At 42.1% G+C, this 21,094-nt stretch overlaps 2 protein-coding genes across 5 annotated transcripts in view; one reads left to right on the top strand and one right to left on the bottom strand.

Moving 5' to 3' along the window:
- Nucleotides 1-21,094, bottom strand: part of GRM8 (glutamate metabotropic receptor 8) — a 1,458,522-nt gene that overhangs the window by 367,512 nt on the left and 1,069,916 nt on the right. The window lies entirely within an intron of this gene.
- Nucleotides 1,902-3,766, top strand: LOC122927922 (protein NYNRIN-like). Of its 4 annotated transcripts, XM_044280264.1 has the most exons (3): nucleotides 1,902-2,679; nucleotides 2,776-3,260; nucleotides 3,475-3,766. In XM_044280264.1, exons 1-2 carry the CDS (start codon nucleotides 1,929-1,931, stop codon nucleotides 3,216-3,218), a joined length of 1,194 nt encoding a protein of 397 aa, XP_044136199.1. In that variant the 5' UTR covers nucleotides 1,902-1,928; the 3' UTR covers nucleotides 3,219-3,260; nucleotides 3,475-3,766. The 4 variants fall into 4 exon arrangements, with proteins under 4 accessions (XP_044136199.1, XP_044136198.1, XP_044136196.1 ...); XM_044280263.1 differs by having other exon boundaries at nucleotides 1,902-3,255; XM_044280261.1 differs by having other exon boundaries at nucleotides 1,902-3,260.

Genomic DNA, 21,094 nt, shown 5'->3' with positions numbered 1-21,094 from the left:
GGAGAAGCGGGGGATCATCCGTCCAGTGCACAGCTCCTTCAACCATCCTGTGCTTGGGATTCTCAAACCCAATGGTCAATTCCGGCTCTGTTCGGACCTAAGGCAGTTAAACAAACGTGTATACATGTCCGGATGGCCCGTACCATATATTGACCAGAGTTTAGCGCAAATACAGGGATCCAAAATTTTCACTGCTCTGGATTGTGCGCAAGGATATTGGACAATTAAAGTGGATGAGAGGGATCAATACAAACTGGCCTTTACATTTGGAAAGCAACAATATGCATGGACCCGATTACCTTTCGGGTACATAAATGCGGGTCATGAGTTTGCTGTGTTCATGCATAAGGCAATGCCTGATGCCACTGAACGGGGTACCTTATCCTATGTGGATGACATCCTAATCAAAAGTACAACTTTTGAGGAGCATATTGCGGAACTGAGGCATGTACTAACCCAACTAAGAAACGCTGGTGTAAAACTTTCTTTACAGAAGGCTCAATGGTGTCGTACCAAAGTCAATTTTTTAGGTCACGAAATCACTGCCGATGGAATTAACCCACAGAAGAAGAAAGTGGAAGCAGTGATCAACACAAAGTCACCTACAAATACCAAGGAGTTGAGATCCTTCCTGGGCATGATGAACTATTCACGTAAGTTCATAGATAACTATGCCGAGATTACAAAACCTCTTTTGCAGTTGCTGAAGAAAGGAGTAGAATGGGAATGGAGTGAACGTCACGAGCAAGCTGTGAATGAGCTCAAAACCAGACTTATCCAGGCCCCATGCCTTGCCTATCCAGAAGGTGGAAAACCCTTTTACATTGAAACAGGCTTCACCAACAAAAGCGTGAGTGCAGTCCTTTTCCAAAAACAGGACAACCTAAACAAGATCATTGCCTATGCCAGCAAGTCCTTATCACCGGTTGAGGTAAAGTTCAATGACTGTGAAAAAGCATTACTGTCAACTGTGTGGGCTTTGCAATATTTCAGGAGTTTTATCCAGGGCGAAAAGATCATTGTGGAAACCGCACACCAACCCCTGCAATATTTGCAGAGTGATAGAATCAAGGATGGGAATTTATCAAACAGCAGGATAACCGCCTGGACGATGTCCTTAATGGGATGGCCATTGGAAATCAGGTACAAACAAAATAATAAGAATCCAGTTGCTCAAGGATTAGCCGAACTGCATGATTGTTCCAATTCAGGACATGAAGGTGAATTACCACAAAATGATTTCCTGGAAGAGCAATCTTCATCTCCATACAAGTCTTATGAAGAAGAATACTGCAAATCCTTACCATGTGTATATGTTGATGGCTGTTCTTTCCATACCGATATAGGAACTGAACGCACATTGGTTGCAGGTATCGGAATCGTATGGAATAACACATTCCCAGACATGTCCGTCGGATACAAAATTGGTCCCAAAAGTAGCCAGTTCGCGGAGCTCACCGCTGTGTATAAGGCTATACAAATGGCTATTGATTCTGGTCTTAAAGAGTTTGTTATAATCACAGATTCTAATTATGTTCACAGTAGCTTTGTGGAGTACTTCCCTGGATGGAAAAGGTCTAATATGGCAAGAAGTAACAATAAGCCTGTCAAGCATGGTAAAATGTTCTGTAAGATCGACGCGATGGTTACCACCCATGATCTCACCATTTACTGGAAAAAGGTAAGAGGTCACTCAAAATCTCCAGGTATAGATAAGGAGGGGAATGATTTGGCAGATTCCCTCGCTAAACAAGCAGCCATTAATGGAGAAGTTTTGGACGTGGATGACCTCATGGGAACTATCCAAGTGGATGCAATGACAAGAAGACAGGCCCAAAAGGAAACCGAAGCCAATGTGGCCCAATGGAGCCAAGGATTCCCCAAGTGAGGACCTTATCGCGAGTCAAAAGGGGGATCCAGTTATCGGTATGTTTTACAACCACATTGAAGATCCACAGAATTGTCCCGTCACTATGGAAGACTGTGCAGGCAAAGAAGAGTTACGAATTTTGATGAAGGGTAAGTCCCAATTCTCGTTACAGGATGGATTGTTGGTAAGAACCTCAAAGAATGGTATCTCACAATGGGTAGTACCCACAGCATACCGAGGTTTGATGTTACAACACGCCCATGACGCCCCAACGGCTGGTCATCGAGGTGAGAAGTTAACGTATGAATTATTACGGGATTATGCTTATTGGCCTCATATGTTGCAAGACGTTCGCACATATTGTCAAGGATGTTTAATATGCCCTCAATTCCAGCCGCAAGCACCCACTCATCGGGCACCGCTGATGAAAAGAGGGATGTCCATGCCATGGTCAGATATCCAGATTGACTTTATTGGACCAGTAACAACTTCATCAAAAGGCAACAGATATATGTTAACCGTGACTTGTCTATTCACAAAATGGGTAGAATGTTTGCCTTGCAAGACTTGCAGTTCAAGTGTGTGTGCGTCTCTACTCATTAACCACGTGTTTTCCAGGTTCGGTCTTCCCCAACGCATCGAGTCCGATCGCGGAAGTCATTTCACTAGTGAGGTGATGACAAAAACGTGGGAGATACTAGGAGTAAAAAGGAAGCTACATATAGCTTACCGGCCAGCCTCTAGTGGTGGAGTGGAACGCTACAACCAAACAATTGTCAACATTCTAAAGAAATTTGTTAATGAATCCGGTAAGGACTGGGATGTAAAGTTGCCTCTGGTTCTCATGGCCATAAGAGCCACTCCAAGCACAGCAACCAAACTTTCTCCCTTCGAAATGATCACAGGAAGGAAGATGGTGTTACCCCAGCATTTACTCTACCGGACAACAGACCAAAATTTGATAAATGCTTCAACAGCCCATCAGTACATAGAGAATCTACGTAAGCACCTTCAGCATGCTTTTGCATTTGCCCAGAAGAATCTGGAGAAAGCAGCCGTGAGCGCCAAAACCTACTATGATCTGAAGACTACTCAAAAGGAGTACCAAATTTCCGATCAGGTTTATCTCTATAACTTCGCCCGGGATCAGGTGAAGGAAAGGAAGTTCCTGCCTTCCTGGAAGGGACCCTATGTCGTCACTGACAAATTGTCACCTGTGGTCTACAAGATCAAAATTCCAAAGGGGGATGAATTTATAGAGAAATGGGTGCACATTAATCAATTACGTGTTTGTCATCCTAGGTCACAACTTCGCCAAATGGAAGGATTGCCGGATGATGAAGAGTAAAGAGATAACAAGGTTCCAGCTAAAGACGGAAACCCAGGATTGGTATAGTATGAACATACAAATGTACTAACCTATCCTCATGTATTTTCCTCTGTGACTAATTATCTCTTGACTCACTTTGTATCGAGAACTTGCTCTGTCCAAGAAAAGAAACAAGACCAAATCAAAGATGTATGGTAGTATTAACTCTTTTCTTGCAGGAGTGATAAAAAGTGGAAGATGTATGTACTTATATTTGTCATACAATATATTACAGGTGCAAAATGGCACGGAGGGTTGTTGCCGTTATCTACATCGTCCTGATCTTGGGGAAGGAGTTCCAGGCCGAGCCGATTGCTGTACCAGGCCCTTCATCTGGGATCATGCTACAGGATACCACAGGATTCATCTTGACGAATAAGAGGATTCTATCCCAAAAGATCTACGTCAGTTTGGACCCACGTGTCTTCGTCGAGAGACAGTTCAACATTTCTGAGATTTCATCTCCGGAGATAAAGATTTGGTATCAAATGCACATCGGCTATTCCCAAGAAAGAGTTACACAGATCCTGAACAGACAAGGAAAACCATGACCAGAGAACAGTTTTCAACAAGTCGACGACCAAAGCGGTTCATTTCTGCAATTACAGCCGCCATAATCTTTGCCGTAGTGGGCACTGTCATTGCCACCGGTGTATCAGCTGTTAATTCCATCTCCGTTAAGACATTGGAACTTGAGATCGGTTCACTGAAAAGGAACCTAATGAGTATTCATGCAGAGTTGGAGAATCAGAAGAAACATTTATCGGATTTATATTCCGTTGTAGAGGATACTGTCGTTACTACCAACTTACACTCAAAATTATTGACTCATTCAATAAATCTTCAGAAGAGTAATGAACAGTTTAAACAAGAACTTATTTCCCTAAAAGAACGCATTGACTTCCATACTCAAGTCTATCATGATGAAGTACAAAGTGGGATGCAGGACTTAAGGGAAGGACGCATTCCCCTGTATTTTGTTTCTTATGATATCATTCGTAAAATGCTACAACAGGTCAGTGAAGAGAAAGTAGAGGACTTTCAAATGAACTTAGCGTTCAACATGGGGATTGCCATACCATTGTATATTGATCCTATAAAGATGGAAATCTGTTTTCTTCTGTCAATTCCCGTTGTTTCTACAAATAATGTGTTCCAAATGAAAAGAGTTCATAATGTGGGCACTTGGAAAGACAATATCCACGTTAGAATTCAAACTCCTGACATTGTAGCCTATCAGCCCTGGAAACCGGACTGGCTTTCTGTCCCGATTCTGGACAATTGCGTAACATTCCGGGACAACAATTTCCAGTGCGAAGGCGATCCTTTCAATTATGACGCAACTAACGCGTTGTGTGGTCTTGAATATGAGACACATGGATCAGAAAAGTGCCAGGTGACCCTGTCTAAAATCGAGGAGGATAAGGTAGTGAACGCTGTTTTGATACAAGACAAGTGGCTTGTTAGTACCCGTTTACCAGATATGACTGTTTTTTTCAAATGATCATGTGATGGTGAAAGTCATTGCCCTACCTTCTCGTGTCTCCATTGTAAAAGTGCCCCGTAATTCCAGGATTATGATTGGAAACCGTACTCTATATCCGGTCGACATAGGGGACGTTGAGGGGGAAGTGGAGAGTATTGATGCCTTCCAAAACCAAGAGATTACCATAAATCCAGATTTAAAATTTCTGCTAGACAACAAGCCTAGCCACACAGTCCGCATGGTAATCAGGAAGGATAACGTCACCATGGACACGTTACAGTATTCTGTATCGGACAATGATATGTTACATCCTTCTGTGTGGTCATGGGGGGCGGATTATGTATGGGGTGTGCTGATTGTCATCATTCTGGGATGGTTAAGTTTCCTGACCATCCAAGTGGTGCGTTGGTTAGGATTCTTCAGAAAAACTTTAGCAAAGCTTTGGTTGGAACATTACAAACCGAATCTGCGCACCCGGGTTTTTGAAGAACCCGAATGAAAAGCCCTTTGTGACATTCCAATGTAATCCAACTTCTCTATTGGATTACATCGTAATGAAGGGGGATTTTGTTGTGCTTTTTCATAAGTTTAAACAGTTATACTTACTTATTTTAGTTATAATGGGTATTCATTGCCTTTAAGAGCAATGTTGATTTATATATTCACTGTTTTGTATGGATTTTCATGTAGGCCGAAGTAAGTCCATGAGAAGATTACTGTACTGTTCAAAACTGGTGTTATTGTTACAATATATTATACATTTAGAAAGTTAGAAGATACATCGCACCTGCAGATTCTGAGGCTTTATTGTTTTTCCTATCTGAACATGAATTCCAAAGTGTGAGAATGGTCTAGATGTTCCTCAAAGTATATATTCATGTATCAAAGTTTGTCCCTCAGCCCTGAGACAAGGCCCCAGATGTCAGAGGTGTGAAGTAGTGAAAATATTAGGCATGTATGAGTTAACCCTTAATGGTATGATGCTTATTGCTTATACAACAGTGCCATCTAGGTATAAGCGGTTAATACTACATCAGTAGCAAAATTGCATTCTGGGTAGTATTATGACGCCATGCTCCTTATCAATGCACACACCCCTCCAACAATGATTGGTAAGTTCCAAACTCGGAGGGCGTGTTCATCTGATAAGTTTTGGGTTAAGAAGGAAAAGAAAAAAAAAAAAAAAAGAGAAACAAACATTTGGATTATAGATCTCTGGAAAATCATTTGGATTATCGGGAAAAACTCTTGAGAGCTGGCTGCCCCAAGACTCTGCACATCACTTGACCCTTGGGTAATGTATATTTTGTTTTATGTAGTATTGATCTAAATTAATTGGCTTGATACTTAGCCAGATACCCGCTCATTTGCGGACGTGTAACGTTAGTTGCTACATCCGTATTTTCTCTGATTTCAGTTACGATGCATATAACTGAAAGAAGGGGATAATATTGGAGAAACTCTTTGTTGGGAATCTTTGAGTTCCCTAGTTTTATATCAAGCCAATAATTTATAAGTTTTGTTGCAATACTACCATTATCTGAAAGATTGGTCATCATTTTTGGGCAGAGCAAGGGCTTGTACCTGTCATCTTCTTGATTGAGTTTTCCGCATAATCCATTGATTGTATATCTCTCACAGATTTAAAGCTGTATTGCATACTATTCTTGTGTTGGTTGAGTAGTGTTTTGTTGGTATCATATAGTGGTGAATTCTGGGTACTGCATATCATTGTATATTATTGAAATTTATATTGATTCATTTTCGTTTGTATTTTAACCTATTGTATAATAAACCATTTATATTTTTGCATAGACGCTTGTACCCTGTTTTACTGATTGCACAAAATAATCAGGTTCTTGATTGAACTCTTTAAGATGTTTATGTCCATCTAACGGGTCAATATAGTTTGCATAATTTTTCTTTTGACCCGATAATTTTTTTTTTATATTGATATAAAGCATTTGCTTTATATACCCGACAACATGTCTCCGCCATTAGAGTCTCTCACGCATGGCTCCGCCATTAGTCTCTCACGTATGGCTTCTCCGTTTAAATTTTACACACATAACTCCGCCATTCGTGGCCGGCTGCGTGGTCCCACAACAAGTAAGTTCCATGTCTTTTTCTGCCTTCGGACCCACTTGCATGGCTTGGTCATCTGTGGCTCACAATACAATACTTGTGGTGGCTCACACGCATGGCTTGTGCCATTAGAGTCTCACTCGCGTTATTGTTTTCCCTGACTTTTATTTGGGTTGTTGGGTTTTCATTGTTTTCTTTATAAACAGTCATCCCAAGCCTGCCTTTGCGGACATCATCTTCTCCCAGGCATGCTTACTTCATCTACAAACTTGGGCCGAGGGTGTTGGTGTCTGTCCTAAGTCCTGGGTATCGGCCGTCTTCCAGTAGGAGGTACAGTAATAAGGCGCAGTTTACGAAGTCTGTCATGTCAAGTCCTATCACGACTACAGGCGCAGCATACATAGTTTATCACGACTTTAAGCTTATTTTCTGTCACAACTGCAGGTATTATGTGTACGTTCTGTCCTTATTACAGGCAACATTAGCTTGTTAATCGAAATAGCCATGTATTCCTGTGTATGGTTCCCCAGGCCTGGTGAGTTTACACATTTAACTTAATTTACTACTGCAGTAAGACAGAAGATGCCATGTTCTAACTTTTGGGCCCTTAATATAAAGTGTGGTCTGGGGAATAAGTAGAGGAAAGTATTTTGCCACCAGGAACAGTTGGTGCCTGATCAGGGCCCTTGGCGGATGGTTGGAGTTCATCTAGGCCTTCCAACAGATTCACCATTGTTTGTTTCAGTCTGCAGCTCTCAGGATTCAGACCTTCTCGTTATAGGGTCATATGTTAGTCAACATAGGAGTAAATCGTTCCTGGTTACCGTCCACTCTTTCAATCGCATCAGCATTTACCATCTCCAAGAACGATGTGGTGGTGCACATAACAAAAAGGTAAGGTAGATGGAAGTCACTGATATATACGGTATATTCCGCACCTTCATCGTGAAAGATCTTTTCCGTTCAAAATCTGGTGTCGTAACGGTATGTATATATTACTCTAAACTATGGTCTGCTCTTTTTGGCCCCTTTAGGCTGCCCTACCACAACAGTTATGGCATAACTCTACTGCTTGTTGTAGATAGGTTCACCTTTCTGATAGCCGATCTGACCACAAGTATTAAGCAATGTATTGCTGCATTTGTGGGAGGGGAGGCTGATTACAAGGCTAATTATACGCACCTGTGGGCCAGGCTGGCTGATTACTAGGCTATTTACAGGCACCTGTGGGCCCCGGCTAACGCTGATTCAGCTGATTTCACCCACCCACACCTTCTTACAGTCACTTCTCATTAGGGTGGCCCCTTTAGGCTGCCCTACCACAGCAGTTATGGCATAACTCTACTGCTTGTTATAGATAGGGTTAGATAGGTTAGGTTCACCTTTCTGATAGCCGATCCAACCACAACTCCTGTTTAAAGTGTGCGCATCCTAAAAATATCAGTGACATCCAGTGCACTATTTCTGTAGATGGTGTCCCATATGGATAGTAAAATTATCCGTACCACATCTAATGTTTAAAGTGTGCGCATCCCTAAAATATCAGTGACATCCTGTACACTTTTTCCGTAGACACTGCAAACTGTGACATTTTTTTGCACATACAGTTCCAAATCCTACGCTACTGTATGTGTGACATACTTGCAAGCATTATCACATTTAAAATGAAGAAGGCGAACAGTAAGGGAGGGGGAAGTGGCAGTGATGCTGATGGTGCACACAGAGGCCGTGGCCCTGGGAGCGGAGAAACTGTGCCTGCTGCTAGAGCACAAGAAAAACTATCATCCTAGATACCTAGCTTCATGTCCTAGTTTGCAGGGCGGCACAGGTGGTCGGTTGGATTGCAGCAGATAATGCTTCCAGTCGGTTAAGCACCACCCTGTTTTCCACTAAGTCCAGTCTCAGTAGCCAGGAGTCTGGTCAACACAATCCTCCTTCCTCCCACCAGTCTTGCCAAACAAGTCATCCCACACTTTGATTTTCCGAGGACCTTTTTTCATCGCCATTACTTGATTTGGCCCTCTCACCAAGCACGCTTGAAGAGGGACATGAGATCTTGTGCCCTGATTCCCAACCTTTTGAACATCCACAGTCACAAGAACATGACGGTGGGGAATGGCAATTAGTGTTTAATGAGGTGGATGATGATGAGACACAGTTGCCAATGAGTCAACCGCAATTGCTGTCTTAAGACATTGATAGGATGAGACGCTGTTGTCAATCACTGAGGTTGTGGTTAGGTCAACAAATCAGGAGGATGATCAGAGTGAGGAAGTGGAAGAGGAGGTGGTGGATGATGAGGTCACTGACCCAACCTGAGAAGGTTAAATGCCGAGCAAGGACAGCAGTACAGAAATGGAGGGATCTGCAGAACCGCAACAGGCTGGAAGAAGCAGTGGCAAAAGTGAGACGGCGGGCCACACCAGACAGGCCCGCAACTGTTCCACAGAGCAACCCCATTTTCCTGACGGCACACTGTGTGAACATTGTGGAGGCCGGGAGCGAGGCGCACCCTGGGATGGCACAGCTGCTACCTATAGGCAAAGATTGCGGGCCCTACGTCAATCAGGGTTTCCGCCAGCACCTACATTAGTGTCTCCAACCCCCACTTCTCCTCCTCCCCCTACTTCTCCACTTCCACCTCTGAATTATCCGCATGCAGCACCAGTCAGTCATCAGTTAGTAGCTGGAAGCAGTGTAGCACTGCAGTGGGGAAGTGTCAACAGGCCGTGCTGATATGCTTATGGGACAAACAGCGCTGCTGCTATCTATTGGAGCACGGCTCTCTAGGCAGGGTGCACTTGATGCAATTCTTGACCCTAAAGCCATAGAGTGTGTATGTGATGCATGAATGGAGCCAAAATATACTGGCTATAGGTGTGTGGATTGAGCCAAAATATACTGGCTATGAGTGATTGTGTTTAGCCTTGATATACTGGCTTCAGGTGCAGGGTTGTGACGTATACACTGGCCGCAGCTACACACAAAGGCTGATCAGATCACTGTACTACATTATAGTGTGAACATGTCCCTTGAGACTTTATCTATGTAGAGACAGTGCGATCAACTGTGTGTAGCATCACGCGACCTATGAACCAAGTGGCGCAACCGCACCTGTATATATATACACATCTAATAGAATCACCGGCTAGAAACACACTAGAGTCCATTTACACTGAGTCCGTGCTCCAATTTTGGACTTGCATATTAACAACTACCAGCTAGCAAGCCAGTTTTTTAGTCCAGTCTCTCAATTGTACATAGGATTTATTTATGACCGTCCTCTGTGCATTTGTGAAACTAGTGCCTGATGGTCACAGACTGTGACATATAGGCTTTTTGCCCCCTTTTAAACAGACTATAATAAAGGTTTGTTTTGTTTATTTTTAAACGTTCATCCGGCTGTGAATTTATTACAAACAGCACATCGCCACAGAGCTGTGGCAGGGGATAAGAGACCAGACTGAGCTGTGGCTCTCGCCACTCAACCTAGAACCAGGCATGATTGTGTCTGATAATGGCCGTAACTTGGTGGCGGCTTTGGAGCTAGGCAACCTTAGACATATCCCATGCCTTGCCCACGTATTCAACCTTGTGGTTCAGCAGTTTCTCAAAACCTACCCCAATTTGCTTGAGCTACTGGTGAAGGTGCGCCACGTGTGTGCACATTTTCGCAAGTCAACGACAGCTTTAGCCGGTCTGTCAATGCTGCAGCAGCGCTTGAAATTGCCTGCTCACCGATTGTCGTGCGACGTGAGCATGCGCTGGAACTCTACGTTCTACATGTTGGCCAGGCTTTGTAAGCAGCAGAGGGCAATAGTGGAATACCAGCTGCAACATGGTCTTCGCCTTTCCAGTCAGTTTCCGCTATTCACAAGCGAGGAGTGGGCATGGATGTCTGACCTCTGTGAGGTTTTAAGAAACTTTGAGGAATCAAAAGATGGTGAGCGGTGATAACGCTATTATTAGCACAACCATCCCACTTCTGTGTCTACTCAAACGCTCGCTGCTCACAATTAAGGACAATGCTTTGCATGTGGAAAATGGGGAAATGGGGGAAGACATTACACAGAGTGCTAGCCAGACCACCCTCAGTTTGTCTTCTCAGCGCGAATTGGACGATGAAGAGGAGAAGAAGGAGCAGCAGGAGACTGTTGCCTCTGCTACAGAGGGTAGTACCCATGGAAGTTTAATTCCATCTGTTCAGCATGGGTGGGCAGAAGAGGAAGAAGAGGATGAGGAGATTAAAAGTGATCTTCCTGGTGACGACAGCAAAGTCTTGCCTGTTAGTACTCTGGCACACATGGCTGACTTCATTTTAGGCTGCATTTCCTACGACCCGCAAGTTATACGCATTCTAGACAACAAGGATTACTGGTTGTTGACTCTTCTCGACCCCCACTACAAATAGAAATTGTTATCTCTCATTCCTCTGGTGGAGAGGACGAGCAAAATGGTGCAATACCAGAAGATCCTTGTTGAAGAATTGCTCCAAAAATTTCCATCTGACAATTCTGGCGCCAGAGTCCATAGTTCCTTGGCCACCAAGAAGGGGAGACAAGGGGAACACAGCAGTTCCAACAGAGGCAGGGCAACACTCTTCAAAGCAAGGGACAGTTTCATGACACCCCACCAGCACCCTCACCCTGATGCGCAGCCTACTGTCACAAGAAGTGAAACATTTTGGAAGATGGTGAAGAAGTACATAGCAGACTGTGCCAGCGTCCTCGATGATCCCGCAGTGCCTTACAACTACAGGGTGTCCAAGCTGGACACTAGTGATGAGTGGGAGGTGCCATATTCGATACCTCGATAATTTACCATATTTTCGCGAATATTCAATTGGATATTCTTCTTATACTCGTCGAAATCGAATATTCGTCATTATTCTATTTATCGTGAATAATATGCAATTTCATTATTCGCTTACTGCGATTTTAACTCTATAAGGCAACTTTCCTATTGGTTGGCTATAGCTATGGCTAATATATGTATTACGAATATTTGCTATATTGCTATAACTTTATATTTTAGAATATTCGTAATATTCTAAAAAACGAAGTTATAGCATTATAGCGAATTTTCGTGAAATACACATATAGACTGCAATTTAGCTAATATAGTGCTATAATCTTTTTTTTATAGTCTAATTTTTTTGTCTCTTCTAAACTTCAGATTTGGAAAACATTGACACTGTTTAAAAAATACTATAGCACTATATTGGCTAAATTGCAGTCTATATGTGTATTTTATGAATATTCGCTATGATGTTATATAATCTTGTTTTAGAATATGACAAATATTCTAAAAAAAACTAAGTTATAGCAATATAGCGACTATATTCATTATTTAAAATATTCATCACCATGGGAATGCCTGTGGGCTAGAATATACCATCGGATCTTAGTTTTCACGATCTCAGGGAAAACTCAATTCCAATGGTATTTTCTAACCAACAGGCGTTCCCATGGTGGCGAGGACGCTTGTCGGGGAGGAGTATGCGAACAACTGTACAGATTGGGAAAAAAAGGCAAATATTGTAAATAAGGAATAAGTTTCCTTTATTGCTATATATTAGTTTTTTAGAATATTCGTCATTTTTTTTCCATATGAAAACATGTTTCCTTCTTGCTTAAGTTGCTTGTGGGTCAATGACTCATTGACCCACAAGAAAGTAGCAGGGAGGAATCATGTTTTCAGATGTAAAAAAAAAATGACGAATATTCAACATACAGTAGTGAATATATAGCACTATATTCAAAATATTCGCAAATTAGCGAAGTTGCGATATCCGCGATTAATATTCGCTATTCGAATACTCGTGCTCAACACTGCTGGACATGTGGCACGAACTAGCGCTCTACTCCTTGAAGTTGCTGGCCTGCCCTGCCGCCAGCGTTTTGTCTGAGCTGGTATTTAGTGCTGCAGGTGGCATTATAATAGATAAGCGTATCCACCCGTCAACTGAAAATGCTGACAGGTTGACTCTAAGAAAAATGAACAAGGCCTGAAATGACCATGACCTCGACTCCACCAGAGAAAAGCGGCTGAACATAAAGGCACTTTAAATGTGTTGTTTATAATGTACTGAATACACTGTATTCCCATGCACCCCTTCCACCACAAACAAGGGTATATGGTTGAATCTTCCTTTTCTCATCCTCCTCCTCCTCTTCCATCATAACAACATGCTTGTTCGTCACATATAATGCCCTCGCTTATATAAGCTTTGCATATAATTGTTTACAGGGTCAGCTCACATACAGGCCCTCACATATAATTTTTGGGAGGGTCAGCTCAGATGCAGGCCCTTGCATATAATTTTCTAGAGGGTCAGCTCACTAGCAGGCCTTCACCTACAATCTTTTACTGGGTGAGCTTACCAGCAGGCCAGCACATAAAATATTTTACAGGGTCAGCTCACTAGCAGGCCTGCACCTCAAATCTATTACAGGGTTAGCTCACCAGCATGCCCGCACCTCAAATATTTTACAGGGTAAGCTCACCTGAAGTCCCTCGCATTTAATTTTATAGAGTGTCAGCTCACCTGCATGCCTGCACATAAAATCTTTTACAGGGTCAGCTCACCAGCAGGCCTGCACCTCAAATCTTTTACAGGGTCAGCTCACCAGCAGGCCTGCACCTCAAATCTTTTACAGAGTTAGCTCACCAGCAGGCCCACATCTAAAATCTTTTACAGGGTCAGGTCACCAGCAGGGCCTTGCGTATAATTTTTTTTACTGGGTCATCTCACCAGCAGGCCTTTACCTACAATCTTTTACAGGGTCTGCTTACCTGCAGGCACGCACCTGAAATCTTTTACAGGGTCAGCTTACCTGCAGGCTATCACCTTATTATACCTATTAGGTAATTTGCGCGCATGCTGCCTTGCTTGGATGTGGTAGCCATAGCTGTTTCTCATGCTCCCTCTCCGGAATCGAACCATGATTCCCCCATTAACCATGGTCTACATGGTTTGGGCTGAAAATAACATCAAAAGTTGATAGGGCAGACATCCGAATGGATCGTCGTCATCACAGGGACGTGCGATCGTCCCCAGGTTAACTTTAGTCACCAAAGTGGCAGCAGGCCCTCTCCCATAATGTTTTAGTTGGTTAGAACAGCAGGCATTTTCTCCAAATATTTTTGAGGGTCACCAGCAGGCCATCAATCATAATTTGTCAAGGCTGTCCTTTATGTGTAACAAAGGGTGTATTGAAGTGCCGGTTCCTTGTAATTTTTGGCAGCCCTTTCACTTAGTGAATAGGCTTTATGAGTGTAGGAGTCCCACTACATGAACAATTGTACCACAATGTGAATGAGGCCCTCCTTTATGTGATATACAGGTTGTATCGGAGTCCCTCTTACTTGTTATTTTTGGCAGTACTTGCACTTCATATATAAGTAAATATACAGGAAAGAATGTTTCCTATAAATTTTTCCACTAAAATCGAAATTTTTCTTTAGGTGGCATATTATTGTCAGTCTGTAAAAGTGGAGCACTATTCGAACAACATCGTTCCCAGCAGTGACCTCCGAGTACAAGATGCTTCCAGACATCCTCCCCATTTCAGATCCATTTCGGTGGTGTTTTCATCAATTTCTGACATTTTCCTATGAACCAGAAACCCCCCCCTCTTCAGAGCAGGGGGTACCTAGTTTACTGCTTGGGTTCTCCCATTGACTTCCATTATACTTGGGTGCTTGAGCACCAGAATATTCTAATGTGTTGGGCCTGAGCACCCGGGCAATTGAGCACTACGGTGCTTGATCAACAGTAGACCCAAGATCTTTAACTACATTTTTTTCTCATTTTTGTCTGCTGTGGAGAATAAATGTCTGCTGCTGGTTTGAATAAATTGTAGGAGATATGTGATCTGCACACTAATTCCTTTGTGGGAAGCGAGTGCACGTGGAGGGCATTGGCCAGTTTCCAGGTATAGAGAAACCATGGCACTCCTGGAGAAATTTTTCAATGCTTATTTATTCATTAAGTAATAGACATACTTCATGTATCATACAGCAAATCATATTCAGAGCTATTTCTCACATTTTAGCAAGCCACATATAGTATCTGAACATTTCAGTAATCTTTGTGATCTTTGTCAACGGTATCTGCAATATATAAATATATATATATATATATATATATATACATACATACACACAGTATATTGTGGGGATTGGCTCTTGTAGTTAGGACTAGCGAATGCAGTATAGAGGCAAAGTACACAGTTTTTTAACTAAACAGCGGTGATTATTCACACATTGGTGTATAACAAAATGCAGATAAGGTGTATCACTAAACGCAGATGGCTTGGTTTTTGTTCACACGCAAGGAAAGTCAATAAACAATAAAAGTCACCTTTTCCCCTGGGTTTTATTCACACCCTGTTAACCGTTCAGCCTCATCAAGTCCAAAGGTGGCCAGTTCGCCTTTAGAGGGGCCTGAGTCCTCCAGCCCAGCTCAAACCTCAAATCCCAGCACAGCCCTCAGTTCACAGCACACAGACTCCTGAGCTCAACTGTCAGAGGGAGGTAAATCCACCACCCCTGGCAGTTCTGGCTGGTAGTGATGGACAAACATCGTCCGGGACGGTTCGCGAACGCGATCAGATAAGGTGTATCACAAAATGCAGGTGGCTTGGTGTTTGTTCACACACAAGGAAAGTCCATAAACAATAAAAGTCACCTTTTCTCCTGAGTGTTAATTCACACCCTATTAGCCCTTCAGCCTCATCAAGTCCATAGGCGGCCTGTTCTCTTTTAGAGGGGCCTAAGTCCTCCAGCCCGGCTCAAATCCTAGCACAGCTCTCAGTTCACAGCACCCAGTAAGAGCCGTCCTGGTTCAGCTATAACAGCCATGAAAAATCTTTAGGTGTCAATTAGCAATAGCTGCTGCTGACACATAAAATACTGGATCCTACTTGACTGAGGCCAGGAACCTCGGTGACACATATCTTCCATCCACGATGATTCCAGGTACCTTCTTACAATATATATATATATATATATATGAATAAATAAATCAGGGAGCACCGCTGTAAATCAAGCAAATGCTGGAGTGCCAGCAGCTGAAGGGAGATCCCTGAAGCCCAAAAATAAAAAAAATAAAGAAACTCTGCGGCACTTCCGTGAATGTGCATTTATTCACCCGTTATCATGCAACGTTTCAGTCCTCTCAGTGGGACGATTCTCAACTGTAACCACTGCTTGAAAATAGTTCCACTGAGAGGACGGAAACGTCGCATGATACCGGGTGAATAAACGGACATTCATGGAAGTGCAGCAGTTTCTTTATATATATATATATATATATATATAAAGACAAAAATTGGACTGCACTCCAAAGGACTTTTCAATGAGTCAGTGTGCTTTATTCACCCATCCAAGTGGCACAGAGCGACGTTTCGGCTCATACATGAGCCTTTCTCAAGCCAGAGAAAGGCTCATGTATGAGCTGAAACGTCGCTCTGTGGCACTTGATGGGTGAATAAAGCACACTGACTCATTGAAAAGTCCTTTGGAGTGCAGTCCAATTTTTGTCTTATACAAGTGGGTAAGCACATATTGCCATACACCCTTTTTTTCCTCTTGGATGGTGCTGCTGGTGGTTTTTCTTTTATATATATATATATATATATATGTAAATAGTAAAGAGGATATAGACAGTATGAATAAGTCTGGAGTAGAGGGTAAGGAGGGATATACAGGGTTGTCCAGATGAAGAAATATGAAAATCAAACAATTTATTGTTACTATATGCAAGGTTATTTAGGTGGTAGCGATGAGCGAATTTTTAAAAATTTCGAATTGGCAGTTCGCAGATTTTTATTTTCTTTATTTGGTTCCGAATAAATTTGTGGCAAATTACATTAAAAAAAACTGCTATTTCCTGGCTGCAGAGAGACTTTATAGTGGTGTATAATACTGTGCCTTGCAGTAACATGCATAGGGAGTCTGCTTTGGTAGTGGAATAATACTGTGAGTCCATATGACATGCAGATGACAGGAGTCGCATTTAGAATCACTGCACACTTCACTTATTTGGGCGATCATGAGGGCCAAAACTGATAAAATAACTTTAGATCGATATTAGCACCAAGAAGCGCACTCCTTTTACACCATCATCAGCTGATTCCACATAGATGTCTACAGACCCTGTTTTATTAAACGCTTATATAGGTAGAGCCCCCCCGACAGAGTGGAGAGGGTGTCAGCAGTAAGTTTGTGTTTGACATCACTGATTATTTTGCCCTTCCTCTGATCCATCAGAACAATAACCCACAAAAAAATGATCTTGTCTGTGGAGCATCCACCTTCACTTGGACAGCATTTGGTCAGTAATCCATCAGTATTGCTAAAGCCCCCCCCCCAAAAAAAAAACAGGAGTGGACCCAAAACAGAGATGACACATTAATGAAATATTTGCATTTCTTCTGTGTTTTCTACCCACGCCTGCTTTTGGCTACCAAATCACAAAACCTATTTTATTTTATTTTTTGAACGGGGAGAAAAAACTACGTTCATTTAACAAACAGGATGTTAACACACATAAAATACAACACAGAAGTGGCAAAACCACAAGATTTAAAAGACAAACTAGAAAAACAAAGTGCTTCATCAACAAGAATGCATTGACGACCAGTGTCGGGGTGAGAAGAGCGGGAGGCAAGTACAGGTGAAACTCAAATTAGAATAATGTGCAAAGTTCATTTTTATTTTAGTAATGCAACTTAAAAGGTGAAACTAATGTATGGGATAGACTCATTACATGCAAAGCGAGAGATTTCAAGCCTTTGTTATAATTTGGGTGATTATGGCTTACAGTTTATGAAACCAAAGTCACAATTTTGAGGTACCCTTTGCTCAGGGGGTATCGATTAATTAGCTGACTAGAGTGTGACACTTTGAGCCTAGAATATTGATCCTTTTCACAAAATTCAAATTTTAAGCTGCATTAAAGCAACTCCTTTTAATTTGCATTACTGAAATAAATGGACTTTTGCACGATATTCAAACTTTGCGAGTTTCACCTGTAAATGTCTTTGGTAACACCTCCAATAGATAGTCCTCTGTGTACGTCCCGCAGAACCAACTTCTCCACACAATCCAATCCTCTGTGCTTGCTTTAGTGAGTGGAGGATTTGATGAAATCTGTATGAGCGCAGCCAGTGGATCTCTGTCCTTTCCTTTGAGTCCAGGTAAACAGGAAAATTTCCTCCAAGGGGGTGCACTGCGGTATTTTTATTTTAGACAAGCTTTGCAGTGCAGACCATCGATGTGCAGATGTCAAGCTTCCTGGAGGATACCCCGAGCTGTGAAAATGACTTCTCCTTTGTGCCAATGACCTACTTCTGGCGGTTAACACCCCATCGGTTGGTGTTTGCATATCTTAGTGATAAATGGTGTTCCTGTTCACTGACTGTAAACAGAGATATTGCCAGAAAAATGTATCAAACTCTGCCGCCATCTTTCTAGGCGCCACGTCTCCAGTCCCCTGACCAGTCAGATTTACCAGCATCTGTTCCAGGACATGAACCAGTGGAATGACATTGTTCATCTCTAGTCCTGGCAACTGACAAATAATGTGGCCTCCTCAAAGGGCCTGAGCAAACAGCAGGTGTCACGCATGAGCTGCCACTGGCTGACATCGAAGTTACACTAGGGATGACTCCTGTCCGCTTGGGTCATCAAGAAATCGTTTATGGCTTTTCTCTGTTCTTACAGTCGGTCCAACATATGGAGGGTGGAATTCCAATGGTTGGAAACGTTGCATATCAGCCTATGTTTGGGATGCCGTTCTGCCTCTGCAGCTCAAGGATCGTGTGTTTTGAGGCGTGTGAGTGGCTGAAGTGCATTCAAAGTTTCCTGGCCATTTTTAGGATGTCTTGCAAATGGATGGAAGACTTCAGGAACCGCTTGACAACCAGATTGAACACGTGTGCTATGCAGGGCGCATGGCTCAGCCATCCTTGATGCAGCGCTGACACCATTTTCTTCCCGTTGTTGGTCTCTATGGTTCTGATTTTCAGTTATCGCGGAGAAAGCCAGGATTACATTTCTTGCTGAAGGACACGGAGCAGTTCCTCCCCTGTGTGACTCCGTTCGTGAGAGTGATGAGAGGGGTTGCACATGGCTTGCATACACTACATGCCTCCAGCATAATTCTTGGATTTTTACATGAAAATAATGTATTTGGTGTAAATCGCAAAGGGGCATATTTGGAGACATTGACTTCACAAAAGATACAGTGCAGCGGAGTTTACTTAAAAATTTCAATACTGCGTAATTCATCCCCATACAGCAAAAGGATGTACAGTCACCCATCAATTTTCCCCCAAAAAATCCTGTTTCACATAACACATTTCATCACTATGTAATTCGGCCCATACCGCATAAGGAGGTGTACATTCACCCATACATTTTCTGAAAAAAGCCAGTGTCACATAAAGAATTTCACCACTAAGTAAGTTGGTCCATATAGCAAAAGGAGATGTGCACATTCATCCATACATTTTCGGAAAAAAAGACAGTGTCACATAAAGAATTTCACGACTAAGTACTTCAGTCCATACCACAAAAGGAGGTGTACATTCACCCATACATTTTCAGAAAAAGGGCCAGTGTCGCATAAAGAATTTCACCACTAAGTTAGTCGTTCTATACCACAAAAGGAGGTGTACATTCACCCATACATTTTTATAAAAAGAGCCAGTGTCACATAAAGAATCTCACCACAATGTAAGTCATTCCATACCGCAAAAGGAGGTGTACAGTCACCCTTACATTTTCCAAAAAAAAGCCAGTGTCACAAATTTCACAGCAAAAAGGGCTTTACCACGTATAACTGCACTGCTGAATGGCAAGTAGGCCCTTAATTAGCTTTCATACGCTACATGCCTCCAACATAATTCTTGGATGTCTACATGAAAATAATGTATTTGCTGTAAATAACGAAAGGGGCATTAACCACCTCTATTTTCTTCCCGCTGTTTACTGCTCCTTAATTAAAATTAAAATTGGGGCAACCAGCTTTAGCTTCCTCTGATGTGTATGTCTACGGAGTCCTTTTGTTATGGCTTTGCACATGGAGCAAGATTGTTACGCACAATTCTGATGGAACTCCTGATCTTAAGAAACTGGACTTGGACTCCAAAGAGGCTCTCCTGTCATGTCTTGTGTGCTGTGGAGATCGTATGCAGACAGAGCAGATACAAACACATGAATGTTTTCAACTTAGTGAGGCTGCTTGATTTAATTGTGAATAGATGGTAAAGGCAAAGTCTGATGGTGTGTTGTCATCAGCATTTTAATTATGTTTACTGCAGGACCCACAACGAAATAATTTGGGCCATATCACAAAAGGAGGTGTACAATCACCCATAAATTTTCCTGAAGACAAATTGGTTGCAATACAAATTTTCACCAAAGAAAGGATCATGGAATTTTGTTCATACAGAAGAAAGTCTACTATCACATATGAATTTTCCCAAAAAAAGCCTGTTTCCCATAAAAAATGTCACCACTACGTAATTCGGTCCATATTGCAAAAAGTGCTTCACCACATATAACTGCACCGCTAAATGGCAATAAGGCCCAATTTTTTTTCTAGGTTTACACAAAAGGCTTTTCAACAGGTAAGTGCAATGATGAAAGGGGAATATATTTGTATTTTGCCAGTAATACACAGCAAACTGGGCTGTAAAATATCTCACTGCACCGCTGAACAGCAATTAAGCCCAATTTTTTTTCTATTCCTACACAAAAGAGTTTTCAACAGATAAGTGCAACAATGAAAGGCAAATATATTTGTATTTCCCCATTAACACATGTCAAACTTGGCTATACAATATCTCACTGCACAGCTGAACAGCAATTAGGCCCAATTATTTTATTTTTTTACACAAAGGCTTTTCAACAGATAAATGCAACGATGAAAGGCAAATATATTTGTATTTTGCCAGTAATACACGGCAAACTGGGCTGTAAAATATCCCACTGCACCGCTGAGCGGCAAATAATTTTTTTTCTTTTTCCACTTATACACGCAAAAAAGGGATTTAAAACAGATAACTGCACCGCTAGCTGGCAAACTTTTTATTTTTTCCCCACTAATACACACAAAAAAGGGCTTTAAAACAGATAACTGCACCATTGAGTGGCAAATTTATTTTTCCTTTTTCCACTAATACACGCAAAAAAGGGCTTTAAAACAGGTAACTGCACCGCTGAGCGGCAAATATATTTTACTTTTGCCACTAAAACATGACAAAATATGTAA

The sequence above is a fragment of the Bufo gargarizans genome, chromosome 2 (assembly GCF_014858855.1).
Source record: "Bufo gargarizans isolate SCDJY-AF-19 chromosome 2, ASM1485885v1, whole genome shotgun sequence".
Classification (NCBI taxonomy): domain Eukaryota; kingdom Metazoa; phylum Chordata; class Amphibia; order Anura; family Bufonidae; genus Bufo; species Bufo gargarizans.
This window is presented reverse-complemented; position numbering and strand designations above follow the sequence as displayed.

Excerpts from the sequence above, each read along its gene's own strand:
- LOC122927922 (XM_044280263.1), top strand. The coding sequence starts at position 1,929 with ATGTTTTACAACCACATTGAAGATCCACAGAATTGTCCCGTCACTATG.